At 39.6% G+C, this 22,398-nt stretch overlaps 1 protein-coding gene across 1 annotated transcript in view; it reads left to right on the forward strand.

The window, feature by feature from the left end:
- SLC40A1 (solute carrier family 40 member 1) overlaps window positions 1-13,661 on the forward strand; it is a 144,920-nt gene extending 131,259 nt beyond the window's left edge. The window contains exon 8 of the mRNA XM_044071105.1: window positions 11,472-13,661. Coding sequence (XP_043927040.1) covers window positions 11,472-11,794 — 323 coding nt within the window. The 3' untranslated portion in view covers window positions 11,795-13,661. The remainder of the gene's footprint in view (window positions 1-11,471) is intronic.
- The last annotated feature ends 8,737 nt before the right edge of the window (window positions 13,662-22,398 follow it).

Genomic DNA, 22,398 nt, shown 5'->3' on the forward strand with positions numbered 1-22,398 from the left:
GGTCTCAGTGTGTTTAAGGCACCATAGCCTTGCATTTCCAGAGCACTTTTTATGGCTTTAAACCATGTCTCTGTCACAGCACAAATGTGTGCATTCTCCAGAGTGAAGACTTCAAGGGTGTGGAGTTTTTTATTCAGGCTCTAAGCATTGAGCTGTAACACCTGAAGGTTGCTTGTAGACTTTTTCACTATCTTGATAGTTTTGTCTTTTTGGCAGAGCTTGTGTTTAGATCTTTGTTGCACTTGCGTTAAGCTGTATGGGACGTATTCTGCCAAATTTTGAACCCACAAAGCAGCTTCCAAAGATTTTAGAGTACCTTCCAACCAAGCCACTGCCCTGCATATGGGAAGAAAGATAAACTCAGTGACTAGGGTGCTAAAACTTCAGAACTTTCTTGCTTCTGAAGAGAGCACTTCTCCGCAGATTTTGTCAGATCGAACATGCTGGACACATAAGTTCCCCTTTGGGCATTAACTTCCACATTATTATTTTTTAATTATTAATATTTCCAAAGGAATTAGTTTTATTTTAGTCAAAAAAATTGTGTACTCCTACTGAGACGTTTTATTGTTTGTCACTGAAGTGTACCTCAGAAACACATTCATTGACTTATGGTTCCCTGAAGGTAATCCCCTGCAAGTATTTGTATTTTCTCAGGTAATTACCAACTTTTATCTCAACTTTCATTGTTCCAGGCTTATTCTTTTAGATGCGAGGGTTGTCATTTAAATCCTTTTCCTTAAAACTTAAAATTTAATTCACATTCACTGACTCAATAAGGCTGATTTAGCTGCATGCTAGGCATATTTTTCAGCTAACAGTTGGTCTTGGGTCCTAGTGAGGATTTCCTGGTGTATTTGAAAATTTTCTGAGGAAAAGTGCATTGCTTGTGCATAACAGAGTTGTGAGGTGCTGGGAACTGTGTATTTACACTTGACATTAAAATGTTTTACGTCAAAAGCTAATTTTTACTCAGAAGGCATCTCAGACTTTTCAAATCTCGGCTATCTGAATGTCTGATACCATTGTTGGCTGACATATGTTTCTCAGTTTCAGTGACGATTCCCTCCTAAAATTTAATTTTTTATGAGAAAAAGAGTAATTTTTTTGTTGACATGTTTGGAGGGACTTGGACTTTGGTATTTGGTGGTTGTCACTCTGAGCTTTAAAAATTCTTTTAGGAGATAAAACTGACTTTATTCCTTTGTTATCTGCGTTTCAAAGATCTTTTGTGGTTAATAGTTAGCCGGTAGCCGTATTTATATTAGAAGACCTAATGTTTAGGTGATCGAACACCTAAACATCGATCTTCTAATATCGAAAGCAAAAAAAAACGGCGAACAGACGATTTAACGCAGGGAAAGATTTCCCTTGGCCGTTCGCTGGAGTTTGCTATTTCCCTACTGTTGAGCGATCTCAGAGTTGGTATATTTAGTTAGGTGGTGTGTGGGCTGCACAGTAATACTTTTTTGTGTTGTGGCCGAGGGATGTGTTTCCCTGGGATGTTCGACATTGTGCGGTTCGATATTAGAAGATCGATGTTTAGGTGTTTGATCACCTAAACATTCAGTCTTCTAATATAGACCCTAGTTCCTTGTGGGGATTCCTTTGGGATTTGTCAAGGAACTGATTGCTGCATTTTCCTTGCCTTCTCAAGCCTCTGGAAAGAAGGGGAAAAGAGTTCCTTCTCATTCTGAGTGAAATTTTCAGTCAGAAAAGCAGTTGGTACTGGGGGGAGGGGTGTACTTCAGGTGTTTCTTCTCAATCTGAACATTCTGATTTTGAGGATAGTAGGGCTTCAGAGTCCCTACTGAAGAAATCTCTTTCACAGACATTTTATCTAACGTGAAGGAGGTGCTTCAGTGCGACCAAATGAGATTCCTCTGCCACAGAAAATGTATTATGATTTTTTATAGCTACTAATGCCTGAAGCTGCACCTTTCCCTCCTTTATTGCCTACTTTAGAGAATGTTTTTCTGACTGCATCCAGTCTTCCTGATGGTCAACCTCCTGCTCTTAATAGGTCTGTCAGGCTATACAAGGTTCCCCAGACACCCAAGTACTTGTTTTGCAATCCTAAAGCAGATCCAGCAGTGATTTCTCTTTCAAAATCTGCTGCTGCTGAACAGGTTACTGTCACTAACCCTATTCCCTCAAACAAAGATGGGAAAACAATGGATACACTGGAGAAGAAAATGCATTCATTGAGTACCTTAATTTTCCTGATTTTGAACTGCCAAGCACAAATGTTAAATATTTTTATTGTGTCTTTTGCAAGTATGTAGAATTTGAGGGTTAAGCTTCCTTCTTCTGTGATAAAGAATTAATTAAATGCATAGAGGGGCAAAGCCCTGACTATAGCCCATAAGTTCACTTAACAACTCAGGTGACTGTGTGACAGGAGAAGGATGGATGGGCCAAACCCAGAGATGAGTGAGCAGTTACATAAGCATTCTCATATGTGATCCGTGGTGGAGGCTGGTGATTTTATGTAAGGGGTTGGGGGTGTAGCTCAGGAGGCATAGGGTGGTAGGCATGGCTGAGCTGTTGCAAAGGTGGGGAGATACACCTGTCCCTTGAGCTTTTCCATGCAACTGCATAAACAGAGGAGGCAAAATAGTGAAGTAGGGTATAAATGAAACAAAAAATGGAGTGTAGACATCTGTGACCCCCAGGATGCACTTTTGGTTTCACAGTGGCCCCAGCAATAAGTAAAGTAAGTCCAGGGGCTACAGAGTTGCCTGTAGACCCAACATAGATGTGGGGCACAGGAGTAGCAGTGCCATGTTGATGATGTAGGAGATCAAAAAATGATTTTGCTTATGATGCTGCTGGCATGTCTTCCAGTGCTTCTGGATCAGTTTTGAGAAGACTGGCTTGCTTCCACTCTCAAAGTCTTCTTGAGGATATTAAATCAGAGATTTGAAATTCTCCCTTAGATAAAGTGACTGTTTTGCCCTTCCACAGCTGAAGTGCTTAAGAAGTGAAGAGAGAATAAAACTGATTCAAGGAGTGACTCAAGATTATTCACCACTCCTTGAATCAGTTTTATCTTTGATTTTTGGAAGCTTTTCCTTCCCTTTTGGAACCTCTTTTCCAATGTGCTTTGAAACCCTGATTACTGGCTCCTTGTTCTTTAAACTGCTCATTGGCTAAGGGAGATGTAGAGCAGGGAAAACTATTACTTGTCCATCTATGGTAGTAGGCCCAATACCCAGGCATCTGTTCTGGTTATCAGCTAGAACTTCCATAGACTGATAAGTCTTCCCTCATCCCACAGTGCAGTGCTTCCTGCTACTGCTGTCCAGTTCTTTTGTACTGCATAAAGCTCTCAAGCAAAAAGACATGGCCGCAGGTTACATTCCACTTTTTGTTGCTGTTTTCTTTTTGGGTATTCTTCTTCAGCTTGCAGTAACCACTGCATGTTTTCCTCTTGATCACAACTTCCTTAGGTGATTTGTGACACATTGAGTAATGTTTGCAAATTATAACATTTGGGTCCAGGCCCTGCCTTTTTGCTTCACTGCAACTTCAGCAGTGACTAAGTGTGCCTGCGGCAGACAGATTATTACTGCTAGCAGTCACCTCAAATGTTTTTTGCTGCTTAAGACTAGAGTGCAATACTTTCTGGTGCTTTGCTCATCTAAATTTTAATGGTGTAATTGAGTTACATTGTAGAAAGCCATACAGGCATCCTTGATGGGCAAAACATTGACAGTATCTGAATCACATAAAAGTCAAGTTCATTGCTATAGCTGCCACATGGAGATGTTTTGACTCTTCATAGCATTCTCGTTAAAGATGGGTTTTATTCTGAAACCATAGTGTAAAATGGGGACACAAAACTTCCTCACATGCACAAACTAAGCAACAAAAGTAATAGTGATGATTTTTCAAATTTAGAAAGCTTTTAGCATCATCTGTTACTATGCCAAAAAACACTTCTGAAAATGGTGGGATACTTAAATTAACTTACTTACCCTTTTTGTTGTAGAATCTGCAAATGAGGAGCTCTCTACCACGGAAAGTCACTCCACTGTCTTTTCTTCTCTAGTTAGATACATCATTTATTCTGTAGTGTTGCTCTTATCAACTGACTATGGCCATTAAAAGACTAAAAATGGAAATAACTTTGAGAGTTTATACCCGTTTCCATTCTTCTGTTGCTGCAGGGACTTTGAAGACCTTTCAGTCATAGTAATTATGTATTCTCCTCTGTCATTGAACCCTAATTTCCATACAGCTGATGTCAGTACTGAGATTGTTCACAATGGCCAAAGCTGTTGCTACTTTCAGACTGCTGTCTATTCTGCCAACATTTCCCACTAAAAACATTTGAGTATCCAGTGCTGGTTCTCCCCATGTCATTTTACCCATTTGTGCAGCCATGTTTGGCTTACCCAGCGTCATTGTACTCAGCATCTATTTTGCTGTTGTCATTATTACTGATTTTTGCCTTTAGGATCTGTCTAAGTAACCTCCGGCTGTATATCTATGGGATCACCAGAGCATACTACCCACCCGTCTTACCTAGTGTCAGACTTCTAACTTGCAATGCATCCACCCAGCCCCCCCCAAGTGATACTTTCTGACATTACCACAACAAAAGGCATCAACTACTTTTAAATGCATGGTTGTGGCCACTGTCTCAGCCAGCAGAATACATATTATATAAAAAAAACACAAAGGGACTTGACTACACAGGATATGAGATAGGAGGGTGGCTGAGTCTGTGAATATTTTTCATCAGATGCAGCAGAAGGTACTAGGTCAACAGAGGCAATATTCACCATCTAAGCTGACTTCAGGAGGCATGTATAGTATTTCAGTAGTCCATCTGGGTGGTCCTTCAACTGATGAACATTTTACAAGATACCATCAGTATTCTATAGAAACAGTGTGTGTTGCAATGATTCCACAAATTTGTTTTTTAGTAGTTGAAAAGGTAGATCAGCTGCACTTTGTAGACCAATACAATATTTTTTTAGAATACTTGGAGTTAAAGTGGGAAGTGTTTCTGCAAGTTGATGTCATACCTGGGCTTAATGAAACAATTTTGGTTAAAAGCTTTCTGTAGTATTAAGTTTTTTTTTTTTTTTTAGTAATTGAAACATTTTATTAGGTGATGTAGTTCATTTGTTGTTTTTATGACATCATTTCCTTGAGAGTATTTAAACTGCTTGCATTTTTTAATTGCTATTTGTGAAGAAGTTCTATCAAGTAAAGAACAAATGCTAACATTAAATTTGTTTTATACTGTGGTTTGTTGTGAACCTCATGGCTGCACTGCTATATTTCCCTAAAAGGTTTTGTTTTTATTCAATTGACTTGTACCCTGTTGTTCCAGTGGAGTGTTTCCCTCATTTTCCTGTTTGACTCTGAACACGTCACTTAACCAGACACTGCTCTGGGGCAGCTGGGAGACTAAGATGTGATTCTCAGTGGTGTCCTTGGCCGCATGCCTGGTACCTATCCTTGAGCTTAATGATTCTGTGTTCTGCATAAATGGCTGTAATTGCCTTTTGGTGCCAGTAACATAAGCATTTCCAGCAGTGATAAAGATCAGTTGTAAAACTGCATTTCATATCTGTATACAGAAGAGAAGTTCTTATTGTCTTACCTTCTTATGTACACGGTCACAGAGATAAGGAGCAGTTAATCACAGAAGTCTTCATATGTTAATGTGAGAAGGTGTTTGCCCATCTTTATAAGAAGTATGCATGTATGGTGTATTATAGTGATGTAAACTAATGTAAACAGTGTGGACAAGTGATGTACATAGCACTGTTGCTTTAACTAATCAGGTACCGCGGTGCATTAGGTAGGTCTGCATGGTCCAGTTAATAGAAGAAGCCACAAAGTAAACTTCTATTCCCCAAGCATGTTCAGCGTTCTTTAAATGCTTAGCTGCACAGCTTGTGACATTATGTTGGCAACACAGTAACTTGCCCCTTCCTGAGCATGTTAGAGCAATTAGGGTAGAATGGAATACTTAATATTATAACCAATGCATTTGTCTGTCGGTCAGAAAAGCTGGCTCAACATTTAATTGTCTCCTTTTCCAAATCCTATTGGTCTAGGTTACAGTCAAGCTAAAACTAAAACAACTAGCATGCACTAAGTTGAATTTTTGTATAAAATAGAATTTATGAGTGCATAAGACATAAAGTAACTTAATTTCAAGTAGACAAAAGTCCAGCCTTTGCATTAGCTGTTTACAAGATTCTAGAGTACATTATCTCTTTGATACAACACATCCAAAAAAGAGGAGGGAACTGCAGCTCTTACTTTTAGTTTCCCTCCTTTCTGACCTGTTGACATCTCAATGTCCAAGAAGGAGAATGGTTCGTAGTTTTATTCATACCTCTCAACTGTCCAGATTTTTGCAGAACGTGTAGATTTTTGCCTCATATTTTTGGTGTGTTCCTCATATTTTCGGTCTGTTCAACATAACATTTGTGGTTTTCTGGGAAAATCGTTGAGGATTGAAGTCACAAAATAATGATATACATTTGAGTTTCAGACTTCATAGCCTTCAGAAAATACATATAAACACAAAGTCTGTTATTCTAGCAACTTTCTAAGTTTATATGAGTAATATTTAAACTCTGTCCCTATTTTTGGGTCTTTGTCCCCCCATTATAGTTGGCTGTGTCCAGATTTCTTGCACTGAGAGGTTGAGAGGTATGTTTTACATATTCAGCTCTGACATTTTATATATGATGACATCTTTAGATTTGTGCTGAAAACAGATACTCAGTGCATACTGTAACCAAATGTCTTTTATATAAGACCCCACGTTTCAGTCTCATGTTTGTTTTTGAACATTCCAAAAGCCTCTTTACTAGGAAAGCAAACCGTAATTGCATGGCTTTTGCTGAAGCAGGGGCACATTTTTAAGTAGTATGGCTTCATGCCCTGTATTTTCAGTATTTTATTATACACCTTTACATGATATGCCAGAGAAAAAAGTAAGATTTATACACAGCAGTACATGAAGTCAGAATTAACAAATGCAATCAAGACACAGTAACAAAGACACTATGTATGCAATACTCAGTGGCATCAGCAATAATAATAAAGATAGTAATAACAGTAATACTAATGATAACTATGGATAATTGTAGCAGTAATACATACATTTATTTTTCCATTCAATCAAAAGGGTTATTCATACAACTGCATGGCTGCACAGCCTGTGACAGCATGCACTAAAGAATGCTGAACATGCTTAGGGATGACAGGTTTACTTTCTTTGTGGCTTGTGTATACATGGGCTTCCTGGCACAGCAAATCTGTACAGAGCATGTGGGACTCAGTTATCACTTTAGCTGAAGATTGAAGGAGCCACCAGAATCCAGAAGAGCTATTGTAAGAAAAGGTCTAATAAACCCTGCTTGAATATGTCTTACCATTTATAGCTGTTAACATTTAAAATATCCAGCACATCCAAGTCACAGTTAAAAAAATCCATAAGTTTTCAGCAGTGTCTTCTAGAATTGGACAGCACTGCCTTACTGTGCAAAACTTCATCTCTTTGTCAGTTGCCTCACATGCAGCTCTTATTTTTATCATTATTAACATTGTATCATTCGTTAACACTGTCTCATCCATAACAGACACTGTCCACCTTTTAACCTGAAGTTAAGTATTAAGAACTCTCTCTGCAGTCTGCAGAATTGTCCAGAAAAACCCCTGGCACTTCAAAAGACCACCTTTTATGCTAGCAGTAAGGGAAAAGAACTTTGTCCCTGCTAACTGAAAGTACTTACCAGGGGGGTATTACAAATGAAACAAGCAATCCTATCTTTGGTCCTGGTGGACTGCTTAAAAATGCCTATTCCTGAAAATGCCTCAGAGAAATAAAGATTGAATTCTTTCTAATTAACAAATTTGCTACTTTCAAAAAATCTTTCTTTGAAGGATGTCTTAACTAAAGTGACTTGGGAAAATGCAGAATAGCACTGGGTGTAGTATACAGGATGGGATAAGCTGTAATGTGCTGGAGTGCAGAGTCGCACTGGGTGTAGTATACAGGACGGGATAAGCTGTAATGTGCTGGGATTGAGAGTAGCACTGGGTGTCATATACAAGATGAGATAAGCTGTAATGTGCTGGGGTGCAGAGTAGCACTGGGTGTAGTATACAGGACGAGATAAGCTGTAATGTGATGGGGTGTACGGTAGCACTGGGTGTAGTATACATGACAGGATAGTCTGTAATGTGCTGGGTTGCAGAGTAGCACTGGGTGTAGTATACAGGACGGGTTAAGCTGTAATGTGCTAGGGTGCAGAGTAGCACTGGATGTTGTATACAGGACGGGATAAGCTATAATGCGCTGGGGTGCAGAGTAGCACTGGGTGTAGTATACAGGACGGGATAAGCAGTAATGTGCTGGGGTGCAGAGTAGCACTGGGTGTAGTATACAGGATGGGTTAAGCTGCAATGTGCTGGGGTGCAGAGTAGCACTGGGTGTAGTATACAGGATGGGATAAGCTGTAATGTGCTGGGGCACTGAATAGCACTGGGTATAGTATACAAGTCAGGATAAGCTGTAACGTGCTGGGGTGCAGAGTAGCACTGGGTGTAGTATACAGGATGGGATAAGCTGTAATGTGGTGGGGCGCACAGTAGTACTGGGTGTAGTATACATGACGGGATAAGCAGTAATGTGCTGGGGTGCAGAGTAGCACTGGGTGTAGTAAACAGGATGGGTTAAGCTGCAATGTGCTGGGGTGCAGATGAGCACCTGGTGTAGTCTACAGGATGGGATAAGCTGTAATGTGCTGGGGTGCAGAGTAGCACTGGCTGTAGTATGCAGGATGGGATAAACTGTAATGTGCTGGGGTGCACGGTAGCACTGGGTGTAGTATACGGGACGGGATAAGCTTTAATGTGCTGGGGTGCAGAGTAGCACTGGGTGTAGTATACAGGATGGGATAAGATGTAATGTGCTAGAGTGCACAGTAGCACTGGGTGTAGTATACAGGATGGGATAAGCTGTAATATGCTGGGGTGCATAGTAGCACTGGGTGCAGTATATAGGATGGGATAAGCTGTAATGTACTGGGGTGCAAAGTAGCACTGGGTGTAGTATACAGGATGGGATTATATGTAATGTGCTGGGGTGCAGAGTAGCACCAGGTGTAGTATACAGGATGGAATAAGCTGTAATGTGCTGGGGTGCACAGTAGCACTGGGTGCAGTATACAAGACAGGATAAGCTGTAATGTGCTGGGGTGCAGAGTCGCACTGAGTGTAGTATACAGGATGGGATAAGCTGTACTGTGCTGGGGTGCAGAGTAGCACCGGGTGTAGTATACACGGCGGGATAAGCTGTAATTTGTTGGGGTGCAGAGTAGCACTGAGTGTTATATACTGGATAAGATAAGCCATAATGTGCTGGGGTGCAAAGTAGCACTGGGTGTAGTATACAGGACGGGATAAGCTGTAATGTGCTGGGGTGCAGAGTAGCACCAGGTGTAGTAAACAGGATGGGATAAGCTGTAATGTGCTGGGGTGGGTGTAGTATACAGGACGGGATAAGCTGTAATGTGCTGAGGTGCAGAGTCGCACTGAGTGTTCTATACTGGACAGGAAAAGCTGTAGTGTGCTGGGGTGCAGGTAAGCACTGGGTGTAGTATATAGGATGGGATAAGTTGTAATGTGCTAGGGTGCAGAGTAGCACCGGGTGTAGTAAGCAGGACAGGATAAGCTGTACCGTTCTGGGGTGCAGATTAGCATTGGGTGTAGTGTACAGGACGGGATAAGTTGTAATGTGCTGGGGTGCAGAGTTGCACTGCGTGTAGTATACAGGACGGGATAAGCTGTAATGTGCTGGGGTGCAGATCAGCACTGGGTGTAGTATATAGGGTGAGATAAGCTGTAATGTGGTGGGGTGCACAGTAGCACTGGGTGTAGTATACAAGGTGGGATAAGCTGTAATGTGCTGTGGTGCAGAGTAGCACTGGGTGTAGTATGCAGGATGGGATAAGCTGCTAGACAGGGGTCCAGGGAAGTAAATATTGTGGGAAGAAATATCCAGGGAATTCGTATGGCTAGGCTTGTATAGGCTCTAAGGTCAATAGCCTAGTACCAACCTATGAACCTGTACCATCCTAGGGTGCAGAGTACCACTGGGTGTAGTATACAGGACGGATATGCTATAATGTGTTGGGGTACATAGTACCACTGGGTAGCCATGCTCCTGTGTAGTACAGAGGATGGGATGGGATGAACTGTAATGTGCTGCGGTGCAGAGTTCCACTGGGTAGCCACTTTCCTTTGTAGTTCAGAGGATGGGATAAGCTGTAATGTGCTGGGGTGCAGAGCAGTACTGGGTAGCCACTTTCCTATGTAGTACAGAGGATGGGATAAGCTGTAATGTGTTGCAGTGCAAAGTAGTAGTGGGTAGCCACTTTACTGTGTGGTACACAGGATTCAGTGGTGCTGTACTGTGGGTGGATGAACAGGGCAGCATGGCACAACCCTACAGTATTGCAGTCACTGTATGTATGCATAATCATTTGAGAATTGACTGCATAGTGTTTAGTGCAAGGAATGGGTGGCTGTATCACAGAGACACACTTTAGCGAGATCCCATTTTTTCAAAAACTCTTAATGTCCCCAGGTCATCCAGCCTCAAGGTTATAATAAATAAGGAGACACAGAAGGCATTGGGAGTGTTGTTCTCCACATTACTGAATGTTGTGGTTTTCATTTCTTTCAGAGATTCTCTGAAAGAAGAGATCAGCGAAGAGCATCCCAGTTTCAGGAACCTTAACCAAGGAATAGGTCTATACAGTGCTGAGCACAGCAGCTCTCTGCACTGTGCTACACAGGAATGAGCAGCACATTTCAGAAATGTGCCAACCTGTGTTGTACACTTTATCAGTTTCTATGTATCGCTGCTCGTTTGCATCTCATTTGTCATTTGTTCTCTGTGACTAACATCATCACAACTGTATGGAGTCTTGCCAGCTTACTAGCCTGTATAGAGCTCAGTACAAACCCACTTACATGTGTGGTGATAGTAAAGACTTTGTACAAGATGTGATATGAAAGGTATTTATTGGCTATGTCAATGTGGGTGCATGCCTGTATTGTACTTTACTCTGTTGAGTGTGTCAGGTGTGTGCTACATGTTACCCGTGGCTTAGGGAAAGAGTCTCCTGACTAGTAGCATTATTGGTCCTACTTAGTAGGTAAACATTTACCAGACTACAGTCTGCTAACTCCTCAGCATTTCAACAAGTATTGTACAATATACTTTTTCTACATTTTCATTATTGTAAAATAAATGTCTGGCACTCCTTTTATTAAAACCAAAAGAACAATATCCATTAAGAAAATTTCTTGAAGGTCAAGCAGTTGAGTTATCGGGAGATGGAAACTGTTAATTGTCATACTGTTTTTGTAACTCATTACCTGTATGATTTTAGAGTATTTTAACAGTGTTTTTTTTTATCTAGGTCTCTGGTCCTTTGACCTAACAGTAACACAGCTGCTTCAGGAAAATGTTATAGAATCAGAACGAGGTATTATTAATGGCGTCCAGAATTCTATGAACTATCTTCTCGATTTGCTGCATTTCATCATGGTCATCCTGGCCCCCAACCCTGAAGCATTTGGCCTTCTTGTGATTATTTCTGTTTCATTTGTTGCAATGGGTCATGTTATGTATTTTAGATTTGCGTACTGCAGCCTGAGGAACCGGCTGTTCAACTGCTGTGCTCCTGAACAGAAACCCGAGAATTCAGCAGAGGAATCAAAGCCACCTGAGTCTGATGTTTAAACAGAGATAAGGAAGGCCCTTGCTTCTCCACTCCCTTCTACTGCTTTTTTTGAAAGTATATAATTTGTTACTTTTTAAGTAAGCATTTATAAAGGGCAGCCTAAGGTGTTTCTCTACCATTTCTAGGAGTTGAGGGTTAAATGTTTTCATGGCAGAGAGCTGTGGGGCTACTACTGCATTTAACTAGAGGATCTGAGAAAAGATGCAAGACAGAATTTCACCCGGTACTGCATGCAGTACACTGAGACTTACTTAGCTCAGCTGATCAGGTCAGGAGATGATTTCTTGTACTGCCGCTGTTACAATAAGAACCGCAATACCACATGGCCATGATTTGTAATAAGGAAACATAATGGCAGAGCTAGTGGATTTTGCTGAGTAACAATGGGTCACTCCGTGTCTCCGTGGGAATGGGTGAAGATTGGCTCATATTTACTCTTAGCCCTATCTTTGCTGTATTCCAGCAGTAGTGAATAAACTAGGAAGGTTTACCAACACTAAAAGACACTGAAAAACAGTGTGCAAAGTCATAATGTGAAAGAGAGTTTGTACCTCATGCATGGCAACAGTTGGCTTCTGATGTTTTAAAATGGCAGAAGACCTGTATACTATTGAAGGGTGCATGCTTCAAGCTGCAAAGTTTGTAATGTAGTGGGGTAACAGCAGTCACCTCTGGTTCCCATTTCCTTTCTTGAAAGTTTTCAGTAGTTATTGGTGGACCACGTCTAAGTGGTAAAGTAGTTGTGAGGGTGTCTAGTATAATTCAGAAGGGAATACATAAAAATGGTATTGGTGCCTTCTGGAGTAACCATAGAGAAACACCTGTGTTACTTCTCTTTCAAAATGTATACTTTTAATTCTCTGTCAAATGCCCATTTACCTAGAGAGTCTTAGCCCTTTTGTCAACAACAGCAGTGCTCTCATTCTTTGGGTGGTAAAGCCAACAGCTAACAGCTTTGTTCATTATTTTCTTTTTTTATTATCTACTGCACAACAGCCCTCCAGTGACCAATCCATTAGTTCCCCCATGGTGTGAGTACCCATGCAGCAAACTATCCTTCAGTTAGTCTTCAGGGTTTTCCTGTAGTGACCCAAGTTCCCCCAGATTGACGGATGTGCACACTTACATTTATGTCAGGGGTCTCCTGTGCCTTTCCTTTGACAGCATCACACATGCTGCTGCACATCTCCCATCAGAAGGTCACTGCCTTTTGGAAACTTGACATAGTTAAGCTGACATCCCCAGTCCATGTGTTAGTTGCTGTATTTCTGCTTCACCATGGGAGTCAATATCACAGCAAACCAGCCCACATTTGTTACTTCAGGATGGGCGGGCTGGCATTCGCCACTAACTGCCTCCCTCCGTGTTCAGCTCCACCAGCACCCAAACCACTAATCAAACCTGGGTTGTAGTTAGGGCTTCATTTCTCTGCCCCATGGAGCTGCCTGTTTTGTTACTTTTAAAGTCACTGCTGCTCAGTGATCGACCCAGGGTTTAAGGGATGAAATTGAGAGGATACTAGCTCAGCCAGTTATTTGCTTTTTGCAATATTACTGCATTTTTGGTGTTTTAGGCCCACTCACTGGTCCCAAAGTTAAGCACTGAGTAAACAATGTTTTTTCACAAAAAAGACCATTACTCACTGCAAGGAACATAATTAGGTTTGATACATGTAGGCTGTAGCACTTTTTTAGAAAGGGCACTGCATTATTAAGCAATGGACAACTGTCAAATTTACAGTAATTTGTTCTAAATCTCAAGTAACATTAATTACCTCTTTTCTGAGCATGTTAATGTACATACATACCCATATGTGTGTGTGTGTGTGTGTGTGTGTGTGTGTGTGTGTGTGTGTGTGTGTGTGTGTATGTGTGTATGTGTATATGTGTGTGTGTGTGTGTGTATATATATATATATATATATATATATATATATATATAAAATATATATATAGAGAGAGAGAGAGATCCCCTTTACAATCGTGAAATACTGAAATCTCAAATTTCAGTATTTTGCTACCATATAGGCACATTTTTAAAATGTCGAAAGTGCATAATTGCAAATTTGAATATTTCAGATTCACAGTTATGGCTTTACGTTACGTGATGTCGGCTGTTTGGTTTGGATGTTGTTCGGCGTATTATATGGATTTATGTGGAATCTAAGGTAAGTGAGTGTTTTGTAAGGGTTTTGGGTGGGAGTTTGAGAGTATGTGAGATTGTAAGTTGTATGTGTGGGTTAGGGTAGGAAAGTGAACGTATGAGTGTGTAATTGTTGGATGTGTTGGTGTTTGTCTATGTGTGATGTGTGTGCGTGTGTGTGTGTGTGTGTGTGTGTGTGTGTGTGTGTGTGTGTGTGTGTGTGTGTGTGTGTGTGTGCAAGGGACTGTGGAATGATGTCTGGGTGTGAGTGTACTGTCTTTTACTGTTTGTGCGATCTCAGAGTTAGTATATATAAGTAGGGGGGTAGGGGGCACAGGGGGGACTGTGAAGGTTCGGTATTTGAAGGTTTCACCTTTATGGTCGTGAAATACTGAAATTCGAGATTTCAGTATTTCACAATAAAAAGAGGAACCATATATATATATATATATATATATATATATATGTATATACATATAAATATATATATATATATATATATAGATATATATATATATATATATATATATATATATATATATATATATATATATATATATATATATATACACACTCATGCACACACCATATATTTGACTGCACCTGTGTATAATGCATATGTGTATAATGCATATGTGCTGGTGTTATGATGGTATACATACCTACATGTATACATCCCATTGTTTTTTTGGGTGAATAAATCTACTGTAATATGTATTCCTTGCAAGAAAAGTAGTGTATAACGTAAATGTAGTTGTCTGCTTGCAGTTATTAATTTCTTTACTTAACATTTCTTTTGAATGATTAGTTCATACTGATGACCTTTGACAAAAATGTAAGTTTATGTGATGTAATACCTATCAGAGCAGACTGCATATATCATGCTGTGAGATAATAGAAGCTTTATTTTGCAAATAGCTTGTGTAATATTTGGATAGCTTATTATACACTTTTTTCTTTTTTCCAGTCACATTTTGTTTCTTTTAATTTAAGTAGAATAGTTTGTCAGGTCTTTGATTGATATTATTGATAGTATACAAACCTGACACGTATCCATTATGTCATGTGCACCTTCCCATTCTTTTGTCATTGTTTTAAGCACTTTCAGTTCACTTTACATTCTCAGCACAGATTTGAGTGATAAGCAAAAGAGTTTTTATAGATCTTATTTGCAAAATGTATGTAGGTTACCCATCTCAACTTTCTTGTACCATCTTAGTACTTTGAATACTTTTGGCACATTTACCAGCACATACACTGGTAAAGGTAAACATATGTTTTGTGGAGAGTTATGATTTGCAGTCAGTAGTTCTTAAAGGTCATAGGATTCCTTCTCTTACAATCGTCACATGTAAGCAGTGACTTTACTGCTGCAATATTTTAACTCAAAAAGTTATTTTCTGTGTTATAAACTGTCTTGAGTTTTGTCTTATAGTTTATTATGTTATGTTCCTTTAGAAGTGTGGGACACATTTGGAAGGCTTTATATCTCGACCATACTTTGGTAGACTTTATATCTCAACCATATGGGAACCTGTGAACTCTGTTGACAGCCATTTATTCCACTTCTCACAGTCTGAAGGAAAAGTGCCAAAACAACTTTTGAAGACAATGAAGTTCTCCCTTTTCTCCACTGTTGTGTGACCTCAGGGTCAGTATATATAAGTTTAGGCAAGTGTACCTGGTGCGCCCCCCCCCCCCACACACACACACACACATACATGGAGAGTGCAGAAAAAACTTACATCTGAAGTTCACCGAAAGTTGTTTTGGCATGATTTTTTCAACAGATTAAGTTTTGAGTAATTTAAAACTGACAGATCAGGATGATTCTTATCTCATAACACAAAAACATATTTAAGTGGCAAAACACAAGTGTGTGTGTGCTTTGTTTATGAATGCTAATATGTGCACATAGAGGCGCATGTGCTTCACATCTCCCTTTGTATGTATGCACATAAATCTGTGCAGGCTTGATTACACTTTAACTTGTTTTGTTCTTTTTATTTACACCATTTCAGTTCAGTTGCTACCTTTTGCAGTTAAACATGTCAGAATATAGATTTCAAACGTATTTTTCCTCTGCTCAGTTTATATTTAGCCCAGTTTATTTATGATGTTATTGACTGAACTAAATGTTAAAAACTGTTCAGGCCAGGTTTGTTTTATGTTGCAGTTAGGACATGTTTTGCACTTTATGCTAGCTAGAACCAAAGGGTTGACTGATACCATATAAAATCAATCCTCAGAGGCAGTTTTACTAAGGAGCTTTGAGTGTAACATCAGAGTCCTCCTTGGAAGGTCTAACACTGGGGGTCATCTTCTCCATTGTCACCATCTGGCAAGATCTCATGTTTGGGGATATCTCTGCACCTGTTCCAATGCATGCTATCATGGCATGTGCTAGATACATAAGTACATGTGTTCACAGTGCCCTCCATTTTTTTATTATTATTATTAGTTATTTTTATGTATTTGTTGTCTGTCTAACAGTTCAGATCATGATGCTTATGATAATGTTGCTTTTTTGTGAGGATGTGGTCTAAGGACCCATGGATTATTCTTCCATATGCTGGTGGCTATTAATTATTCTCTCTGAGCATCTTTGAGGGACCCTGTGTCTGCTTCTTTAACTGTCAAGAAGGTAATCCCTACTACAACTTACCACAGGTGATCATATGAGTGAGCAATACACTTATCTAAGCATACTAATGCTGTTTCCTCTATAGTTTCTGTAATGCAGCACAGGTCCTATAGACCACAGTCGTTTTCTGTCTTGTCACCAAATAGTGAGTCCAAAGCAGTGTAGTAAGACAGTTACTTCTGTGCCACATTGAAGTTTAGGGACCCCACCTATTCATGCCACTTTTGCAAGTTTTAGTTCTAGATGATGAGGAGAGTTCTGGAAAAGCTTGAGGACCCCCTGGAGTCTGGGCTCAGGGAGAACCTGATGGAGAATTGCTTCATGGCTTCCACAGTAGCCTATCAGTCATCTTGCAGCAGTTTTTTGTGGACACTTTTCTTAGGCCACAGGCTCAGATGTTTGCCTGCTCATAATGGCACTGATAAACTCCTTCATGAAGAAGGAAGTCAGGAACATAATCCTAGATGCTAATTTTTTGAGGGATACGCTCCTCCACCAGCCCATTCAGGGCAGCACACAGGTTTCTCCTGGGGAGGAAATGTGTGGGAATTTTGCAGTTTCCTCTTTCTGGTCCCAAAAGTATTGGACAGATTTGGTCCCATTGTGAGCCACAGTGCTTCCACTGCCTGAAATTTCAGGTTGTCATCCTGCAGGGAATTATGCCCTTGCTTCTGCAGGGTGCTCGAATGTTTTTCTGGATGTGTTGGTGCTTCTGGCACATGGGTATTTAGGGACCACATTGGCTGTCCTGTGGTTTGCTAGGTGGACATCACTTCCAGTGCAAAAAAATTACTGTTTGGGCTCATGTGCAGAGTCTTAACTAAAGTCTTGGTCCCATGACTTGAAACTTTAAAAACAAAGGATATCCTTGTGTCCTATTACCTGAATAACTGGCTACTGAGAGCCCATTCTTGGAGTCCCTGGGAATGTTCTTGCTGTGAGTAGATTTATTTTATTTTATTTTTTTATATATTTTTTGTAGCTTCTGTGAGTTATCATAAGTTGGAGGAAGCCCTGTATGACTCCTTTTCAGAGGACTGCTTTTGTAGGCACAAATTAAGACACTTCTCCTTGTCTCTAGAGATGACCCAAGTGATCATGGCCTTGGACAGCTAAGTGAATGTAGGGTCTAGGCTTAGACTTTGTTGTGTCTTCTGGGCTCCGTAGCTGCTACAGTCTTTACCGAATGATCTGCATGCCTAAGGAGGAGGAGGGGTTTAGGTTTGTAGGTGTATATACTAGGCATGTGCTTCAAGAAGAGCAGTGAGAAGTGCACCCAGATAAGTCCAACAGTAATGTGATGAGTTAAGCTTCCCGTTTGAGATATGCCATGATGCATACCTCAGGGGTGAATGTATGAATGCCCATCCAGTCATTCCTGGTATTTTTAATGTAGTCAGTATGTGTAGTGTTCTATGAGATGTCATTGGCTTTAGCACCACCATGGATTCAGAAATCATGTCTTCCCTTTCTGCACCTGAGCAATTAACAATTTTTTGATATCTGGCAGAGGTGAGTGGCACTAATTTTCTGGCCTGAGGATCTCATCTTAGCTCCCACACACTGCAGGTTGTGTCATCCCACCCTTGAGATGCTGTTTATCATGGCATACCTCATAGTGTCATCACATAGGAAAGGGGTCCATTCCTGTCATGGTATTAGAAATCCTAAACATCTGAAAAAATTAGAAAAAGAGACAAATTATACTGACATCAGTACCAGAACCTGTAAAGCTGCTGTACACCTTTTATTAAGGCCTTTCTTTGTTCCGGTGTGGACTAATGTATTACTGCTGTGTCTGTTAGTTTGTTTTTAAGGGTCAGTTTTTTTTTGCAGTAAACAGAAAAAATGTAATAAATAAGAGTGTATGATCAGACTTGGCTTTTTAAGCAGGCAAGCAAGCATTTTTCCTCCTTGTCCAACTGAAATCCATTGTTCTTCATTCCCAAATGTAGCTACAGCACCTGTCAGTTCTTGTTTTGCTTGTTTGCATTTCTTTAGAAACACCTGTTACATTTCTCATATTGGGAAGTGATGACTTAGTTTTGCAACATGCAGCATAAAAGAAAACCTGCTAAAATTCTCTTGGCACTTGCACTTGTATTGTGATCTCTTTGTTGTTGCATATAAGCAGTGTATTCTGGATTCAGTACTCTGCCTTAGTTCTTTGCCATACAAACCTTAAAGTACGAAGCTTTTTGTTGAAGTGCTTAAGAGTGCTAGTGAGGTAATGAAAATAAATATTTAGTATGATAACTTTAATTGTTTAAGGAAAAAGTATGTGAGTTTTAAGAATGTGAAGAATGTACATTTTGACATACGTGGTCAGGTTAGTTGACCAGGTGGAGTAAGGTAGGCTGCATGGCTCCTGGTGGGTATACTGCACTGTAAACAGAAAGTTTCAGTGTACATTTTTAAAGGTTACTGAGTTTAAAAGCAGGTTTATACGCTGGGTTTTGCAGGAGGTGGATATTATTGTGTAGGGATATTTGTGTAGAGGTGTTAGGCTTAGCATAATATCTGTTTGGTTCCTCATTTTATCACTTTGACAGATGCTAATACAACTGATAGGAAAACAGTGATCATCTTCACTGTAGCAAAAAATAATTCCGTTTCTGCTCCTGCAGCCTCTTTTACCAGACATGTCATTAGCTTTATCCCTGGCAAAGGAAAAGTTCACTGCCATTCCCCTTCTTCTGCTTCCTGGTAGCAAATACTGTGATGTGTACCCTGCAAACAGTGCTCTCTATGTACAACTGAAAGTGTTTATATCCAGTCCTGATGAAATTCGTACGTCTGATGTTATAATTTCATGATGCGAGAGAAGTCATACTCTTCTGTTACAATATGCTTAATTTTCTCAACTTCTATCGTACTAGACAGTGTAAGGTTCACAAACTCTTGTCTGAAATAATGATCGGTTTTCTGTACCTGAGTGCATAGGGATCTTCTTGAAAAGATTGTTGAGCAACATCTTGACAGTAGCAGTCGAAATTGTATACTTTGTGTAAAAATCTTTGTCAACTACAGTAAAGCTGCTCTTTTACAACCTTACTACCTGTTGTGGTTGTGAACAACTCAGAATTCTTTAATCTTCATCTCAGCTGTTTGTAGTGGCAGACATGAGCCATAGCATGAAGCCAGTTCATAAATACATGTAAAGGTTTGGAAAAAAATGTCTTTGTAGTTCAGTAAGTTTCTGTCTAGTGGCACTAACACAATACAGATTGGCAGAAGGAGCTGGTGGCCAGACACGTTAATCTGTTGTCTGTTGATTTTCCATTCCTTCTGCAGTACTACAGTGGACCTTGTCAGTAAGATACTGTTAAGCTTATCCATTTGTTAAACTTCCTTGGAGTCTTTATGCCTTAGGACATCTTAGAAAAAAGTAGCTATCTGTGATGAAAAGAAGAGAAGGTATTTTCCCAAGTCACCAGAGTAAGCCGTAACAAATTAACTTCAGAATGTTTTTATACAGTAGGCCTGAAAAGAGCTAAACCAGCTGGTAAGAAGGTACAAATGCTATGCAATGCACTGCTGACTGCTCTTATTTCTTATTATGTAGGTGTTGTAATTTTGAAGAAAAAATAACATTTTTGTAAGTTTAAAATGTCTCAGCAGTGCAAAAACATGCAGGATGAATCTGAAAGACTATTTTTTAAATGTGTAGTTATGACTGTAGCCACCTGATGCAGTATCTCGTGAAAGTTTTGAAGGTTTATTTTACATATACTTTTTTTATGTTTTACTTAACGATCAGCTGTTTCATTTTAGACTTTCATAAATTGGTCTAACTTAAATTGAATTTAAGTAGGTGTTGAATAATTTGTTCAAGCCAACCAAAGAAGCACTATAGAACTAAGGGTGGTAAACCTTTGATATGTAGTAGGCTAAACTGGTAAGAAAAGCCTATTTTATGGGCGCAGGAAAATAAATACACTATCAGATTTTGAAACTGTGCTCAGAAATGTTTTAACATGTACAGCAAATTTGTTTGTTTCTGTGAGCCAGTCATATTTAGGAGTTTTCTAGTTTAAACTGGATGCTAAACATTTTAGCTAAGAATGTCAAATACGTTTACTGTACTGATATAAACAGTAAAAACTTGAATATTTCAAGTGTGTTTTGCAAATTAAAGCCAACAGTGCATTTGTGTCATGCTCCTAGTAAGGCCTGAGGCATGCTCATTTCACTGCCTTTGTGGCTGAGAAATTTTGTGTGGACTTTGCAAATAGTCTGTTCTTACCCTTTTTCTTATTTTATAATACGTCCAGCTTTTCCAGGTACCTCCTCCTAATGCGCATGTGCATACTACTCAGAAAAGGTAAACATGGAAACATGACCTGAACAAACTACCCCACATAACTGTCTTCTTTATGATATACACTCTGAATATAGTAAGCAGAGTTATTTCAGGAGTCAGGTATCGGAATTCAGACATTGTAATCAAGTTAGATTATTTCTGTTGATGTAGCTGATAAAAGAAGGAGGTGTTATTATTAAGTTGCTATATGATTTGATATGTGAAATGTTCTTTGTTTTTATTTTCAGAAGTTTGGTGTATGTTTTTAATGACTGTGAAGAAGATACATTCTCATCTAGGGTTTTTTTTTATGTGCCAGACCAGTATATCTCTGTATGAATGAAGATTACCATTTTGTATAATTCGTGCATTTTCAATTTAGGAATTTATTTTGTTTCCACATTAGGTCACAATATTTCTGTCTTTCCTATATTCATTTTTGATACAATTACTATAGAAAATGAAAAATGTGAAAATATTTGCACTCCACAAAAAGAGATTTTTCAAGTTAATGGACACTGAAGAATTGTTTACTACATTCCACTATAACACACTGTTTTGATGTGTAATAAAATATTACTTTGAAATACTGTTGAAGCCTCATTTTTGTAAATAATTCTAATGAGAGATGCCTATAGTTATCTATAGGTTCATTGTTCATAGGTGTTTACTAGGCTAACGACCACAAGGGCCTTTTTAAGCCTAGCCATGCATTCCAAATCTCTGACAAGTTCTGGTATCCTTGATAACATTTACAAGCAGGGGCCTGGGAGATTAACCATTTCCAGGATACCTGTGTCCATTAGAGACATAGGTAACAGACCAAAGATGAATTTCCTTTTCCCCATCCAGTTGCCCAAGGAGCACTTGAATTAGGTTAGGGAGGAGCTCTGCTTCACATGGATGGGGAGTCTATTCCAGAAAAGGGTTAGTCTCTGGGACGCATACCTGTCTCTCCAGCAGGTCCTATTTGTATGACAGGCAAGGTTTAAGTCTTTAGAATGGATAATTCTGTGTTGTTGTTTTCCAGATATGCAGGAGATCCATCAGGGTGGAATTAGACAATGCCTTGTATGCCAGGCATAGTTCTCCTCTCAAAAGCCTGTAGGAGACAGAATATAGGGATAGGGCCTTGAGGCAGTTTGCATAGAGCATGTTACTTATGCTCTGTTTTCTTTAAAAGAGGAGCCTTTTGGGGGGGGGGTTACAGTTGTTGGATATGCCTAGTTAGATAATTACCAAAGGGGACATTCATTGTACTCAATGAAAGGTCTGATGAATGCTGAATGCAGTAGAACAATGACTTCCTTGTATCTAGATGACATACCTTTGTTTATAAGTTACACAACATAGAATGAATTCCAAACTACTGTAGACATGTGATGGTCAAAAGCTAGATTACTGTATATGTGTGTCCCCAAGTCTGTGACTACTGGGTCAGCTCCTAGGGGTGTGTTGTCAATATGATAGTTACTAGGGGTGGATGACTTCCTAAAAGACACAATTACGCATTTC

Source organism: Protopterus annectens, chromosome 5.part0, assembly GCF_019279795.1.
Source record: "Protopterus annectens isolate FY-2018-M chromosome 5.part0, PAN1.0, whole genome shotgun sequence".
Taxonomy (NCBI): domain Eukaryota; kingdom Metazoa; phylum Chordata; order Ceratodontiformes; family Protopteridae; genus Protopterus; species Protopterus annectens.